The 4620-nt window shown below is 39.3% G+C and overlaps 1 protein-coding gene across 1 annotated transcript; it reads right to left on the bottom strand.

Annotated features, from left to right (window-relative positions):
• Positions 1–287: 287 nt before the first annotated feature.
• On the bottom strand, positions 288–949 carry LOC134209907 (uncharacterized). Its single transcript, XM_062685928.1, has 2 exons — positions 501–949; positions 288–438 (listed from the first exon to the last, which is right to left on the bottom strand). The coding sequence occupies exons 1-2, from the start codon at positions 947–949 to the stop codon at positions 288–290; spliced, it is 600 nt and encodes a 199-aa protein (XP_062541912.1).
• Positions 950–4620: the final 3671 nt, after the last annotated feature.

Raw genomic sequence — 4620 nt, 5'->3', positions numbered from 1 at the left:
GCATGGTTTGAACGCGTTCAAAAATGAGAACTAAACGCAGTATTTATTGAAGAACGGATAAACATTTTTTAACGATGATCCAAGATTGCTGAGATCAAGTTCAGTTTTTTTTCGAACGAACTGGTGGTTCTTCGTACGCGTACATCACTATCTACAGATACATTTTCAATATCAATGCGAGCACACCAATCAGTCACTTCTCCCACATTTCACTCACTGTGTATGAAATATTTATCCATAGAATACTCGGCTTAACACGTTATACGGTTATATCTGTTCTTTTTATTTCAACCAAAGGTAGAATATAAGATGGACAGTTTTTCCAGCAACCCAGACCCTAATGGACACCGCTCATAGAGTTCAACACAATTCGTTCCATTCAGGCCTTGTAACCGTGCATCGTAGTAGCTTTGGTCCAGTTGTTCCGATTTGTATGGTCTAAAAATTAAAGCATTATATTTTTTTTGTAATTTCAAGACACTGCTAGGCACGATACTCACGTAAAAATTACATCCATCAGTTCACCAAAAACGCCACTATCGTAGAGCGGCGTTTCGGCTACCTCGCATATTGTTCGCAAAACACATTCATGCCCATTGGTGCCGTAAGAATCGAACATCCTTTCAAGAAGCTGGTACAGCTGGATGCGACTGTTGTCTACATAGTCGTTGTTCAGTCGGTTTTTGAAGATGCTGGTCGGCACTGGCCAGATGATCGTCGATGGTATGTTATAGTTGGCTTGAAAGTTCATAGCCATGTTGATGCTGCGAGTCAATTTGTGATGAAAATGGACCGGCCAAAGTGAACCGAGAATAATTTTGGCAGTCCCGCCGTTTGGACTGAATGACACATATCGCTTTTCTCGCTGCTGTGACAGAGATTCTGTGTAATTCGCGGAGCACGTTTGCAGCATAAGAAAAACCGCCAAGCACTTTGCGAAATTGATCATGATGGAATGACAGCTGGTGAAACACTACTGAATTCGCAACGACGTAGTCTAACTAATTTATTGATTTTATCACTATTAGCGTCTGATTGTCAGTCGGTAACGCTTACCGTACCAAATTGAATTGAAGCCCGCCTTCACGCAAAACAAACGATTGGCTAAATGAACAAAAAACTGAAACCGGTGCTTGACATCACACTTTTCACTATGATATGCAACAAGCTACGTCAGGCGACCTGGTTGTCCACACATTTTTCATTGATCGTCATCACGTGAACAGGTCGCTACTAAACGGCGCGTGTTGCATTGGTCATGCGTGAGAACCAGTGTTGTAAAATGTCATCAGTATATCATTTGACTAATTTGCCCAAAACCTTTTCTGTGGTCCTAAAACACTTGATTTTTTCGCCATAACGCTTGAGTGTTCCAACATTTTTATCCAAAAGCTTTTGCTCTGAATGCAAAGCTTGTTACAAAAAGTCTTTTGAATATGATTTTGTGTCTCACGCCTCAGCTTGCATATTTACAGCAATTTCTTGTTAGATAAAGTGGCAATGACAGACGCTACAAATTCGTCATATCATGAATTCAAATTCAGCCCCTTGATTTTTTTTCCCGGTAAATTGACATTTTTGAACACTGGTGAGACCCACACTTCGCAATATGGTGTGATGCGTATGATGCCAGATTCGTAGATTTTGTTGTAGAAGGTCTCTTTTATTTGACCATATTTGAAATCCTTCGAATGATTTTACATTGCATTAATGAGATTTTGGTTCTCATACATACGAATACATATGCAAATACTCTCATCCAGCGAATGTAAGTTTTTCTCAGAATTTTTCAGCACTTACTACAATCTATAGATCAAGGCAATTTTGTAGGTTTTTCTTACAATACCTGGACAAAGGCATACATACATTTTTATCTAGTGAGTACATATGTATATGTCCAGTACACCATGATAAAGGCATTTACTTGCAAGTAAAGAGATTGAATGATGGGAAAAAAGCAAAAAAAAACTCTAAGCTTTCGTCAAGACTGTAAATAGAGTACTACAAAGTAAGTGAAGTAAACAAATGTGTAGTAATGCAATTTCAAATAAGGTAAGTGAATAGAAGCTATAATACAACACATTGTTTAGTAACGCTTACTAAAAGTGAACTATATTCGTTGCTGTTAAATATAGATCAACAAAGTACATAAAATTCTAACATCTTTGATTAGTTTGTATCTTGATATCTGTACTTTAGTGGATACTGCCGTCATAACAATAAACATCAGAGAATGTGGCAACACTGTGTGTTGAAGGAAATTAATGATGAGTCACTTTCTCTGTCATTCGTTTTACACGAAGCTATAGCCGGTTCAGTTTAGATTGGGATAGGAACTGATCATCAAAGTATTTCTAGTCGGTCACGCTATCGTTTCGAACAGTCATGATATTGGCGCTTTCTTACTTTGATCATTTTTCGTGTAGAAACTATTTGACTTCAACCAGTTGGTGCTTTATTCCTTTGTTTAGATTTGAGATTAATTTGTTACTATGAGATGGAAATAGGAACAGTTCCCCTACTATTTCGCAACGTGAATTTTTCAGAATTTTCAGCGTTGGAGACTTGTGTGCATTATGGAAATCATCTATATGGGACCGAAGTTTGCATAAACGAATAAAAAATAGGCAAAATCTGAATTGTTTAAGTGTGCAAAACTAAATACCTACTGATTCGGATGTTAAAATTATCTGGTAGGCTGCAGACGTTTTTCCGCGAAACAGGTGCGGTATGAATTACCCATTAGAGTGGGGCGCAGTTGTATGGGAAAACGCAAACTTCATACAATCAAGTGAGATCAAGGTTTTTCTGAATAATTTTGTGACCTCAATCAATTGCACAGATGTTGGGCTTGATTGGTTGCGTCCCTGCTTTCCGCATCGCTTTAAATATTTATATGGAGATAAATATGAGAAAACGTACATTTTTGCCTTTAGCGGCTTGAATTTATCATAAATCACGTGACTCAATATGTTAGTATATGATCCAAAATATGCATAAGATTTTTCCGAAAAAGGTGCGTTGCTAAAACGTCCATAAAAAAAGTTATTGAGTTATTGAGCGTCAAAGATTAATTGTTCAAATCATATGCAAGAGATCAATGTTTCTGCCTGCCTTACTGTGCTACTAGGCTAGGCTAGCTACTATGCTGGGCTAGATAAATAATTTTGAATTTGCAATCAGTTAGCAGTCAGTTTACGGCATCCGTATTGGGTTATAATTTAACACAATGTGCCATATGGTTTACGATGATCTGGAACCTCTAGGAGTAAAAATGCAACAATGTACTTTTTCCCATATTTATATCCATACAAACTTCAAGCGCGATGCCGAAAGCGAGGAAGTGAAACTCTCAGCTAAATCGCGGACTACTCAAATGATTCTCGGTGACAGATTTATCCTACCCCTACCAGAAGTTCTCCGGCATTGGAATTTCCCTCGGAACCGACGACGCGCTTCCGTGCAAGGCTTGTTGAATATTCTTCTCCACTCTTTACATTTCTTTGGTGTTTTCCAGATCGGAGCAGATCTGGAGCGCTTACCGAGTTACCGGTCGAGTGTTGAAGTCGGTCCAGAGATTCCGGGTGGAGCATAGCGTCCGGTTCAATGGTGCTCCGACGACCCCAAAACCAGTACTATAACGCGTCACGGTCTACTCGGCCTAGACCCCGACGATCTAGCCTACTCCGACTAGAAGCTCCCCGGCGGTTGAAACTCTCCGAAACCAATCTTCTGCAATCTTGAGCCATTAAGCTCCCGGCTCGATCGCGGTTTACTCAGATAGTCCCCGGATCTTTCCTACCCCGACAGGAAGTTCCCCAACGGAAAAAGCTTCCCCGTAACCGACCGTGCTACTGTGATCGCTTCCAGATGCTCTCTGGCCATCACGCCATTTTCGCTGCAGCGACATGATCTGTGTTATCGCTATGCCTACTTTGTTCCACGTATTCTCGTTCTTGCATATTTGTTGCACGATGTTCTCGGGGCTTACAAAGACTGTTCAGTTTATAAAGATGACAGTTTATAAAGAATGATCAACGAAACAATTTTAACTCATAAATTTGCAATATTCATAACAATCTTAATTTATTAGATTTTCAACAGCTCCAACCGTTTATATTGTTTTCGGACTGCCACAGGCTCTATTGTTTCTTGATATTGACAGTGTGTTTCTTTCCGATCTTCTTGATGATTTTGTTAACATGGCGATTTAAATTTTTTTACAAACTGTCAATTTTGCTTATAAAAAATTGGGGAACTTCAGTTTACTCGAAATTTGACAAGCTTTGACAATTGGCGCGATTTGGTTGGATTTAAACTCTTTTATCTCTCGCAGCCTATAGCACTCATAGTCGTCCTCCAATAGAATTTATATGGGAGTCATTCCTACTATGACGCAATTCGCAATCATCGATATGGCACGATACGCACTTGCTACTCTCATGGCCATCAGCCTATAGGCTGAATTGAACAATATCATCAGCATAGGTTACTCCCTTCATCTATCACATATCAATTGTTTACCCTAGCTATCAACTCTGCACTAATATTGGCTACTTGTCCGTCAGTTAAGCTCAGTCACTGATACTTAGCAAATTTCAGTCACTGAAAGTAATTTAG

The sequence above is a fragment of the Armigeres subalbatus genome, chromosome 2 (genome assembly GCF_024139115.2).
Source record: "Armigeres subalbatus isolate Guangzhou_Male chromosome 2, GZ_Asu_2, whole genome shotgun sequence".
Classification (NCBI taxonomy): Eukaryota; Metazoa; Arthropoda; class Insecta; order Diptera; family Culicidae; genus Armigeres; species Armigeres subalbatus.
The sequence above is the reverse complement of the archived record's forward strand: the minus strand, read 5'-3'. Positions and strand labels throughout refer to the sequence as shown.

Bases quoted from the DNA above. Each gene is read 5' to 3' on its own strand.
- LOC134209907 (XM_062685928.1), bottom strand. From the start codon at position 949: ATGATCAATTTCGCAAAGTGCTTGGCGGTTTTTCTTATGCTGCAAACG. The intron at 439-500 runs GTGAGTATCGTG...TTTAATTTTTAG, and splicing joins CTGATGGATGTAATTTTTAC to ACCATACAAATCGGAACAAC.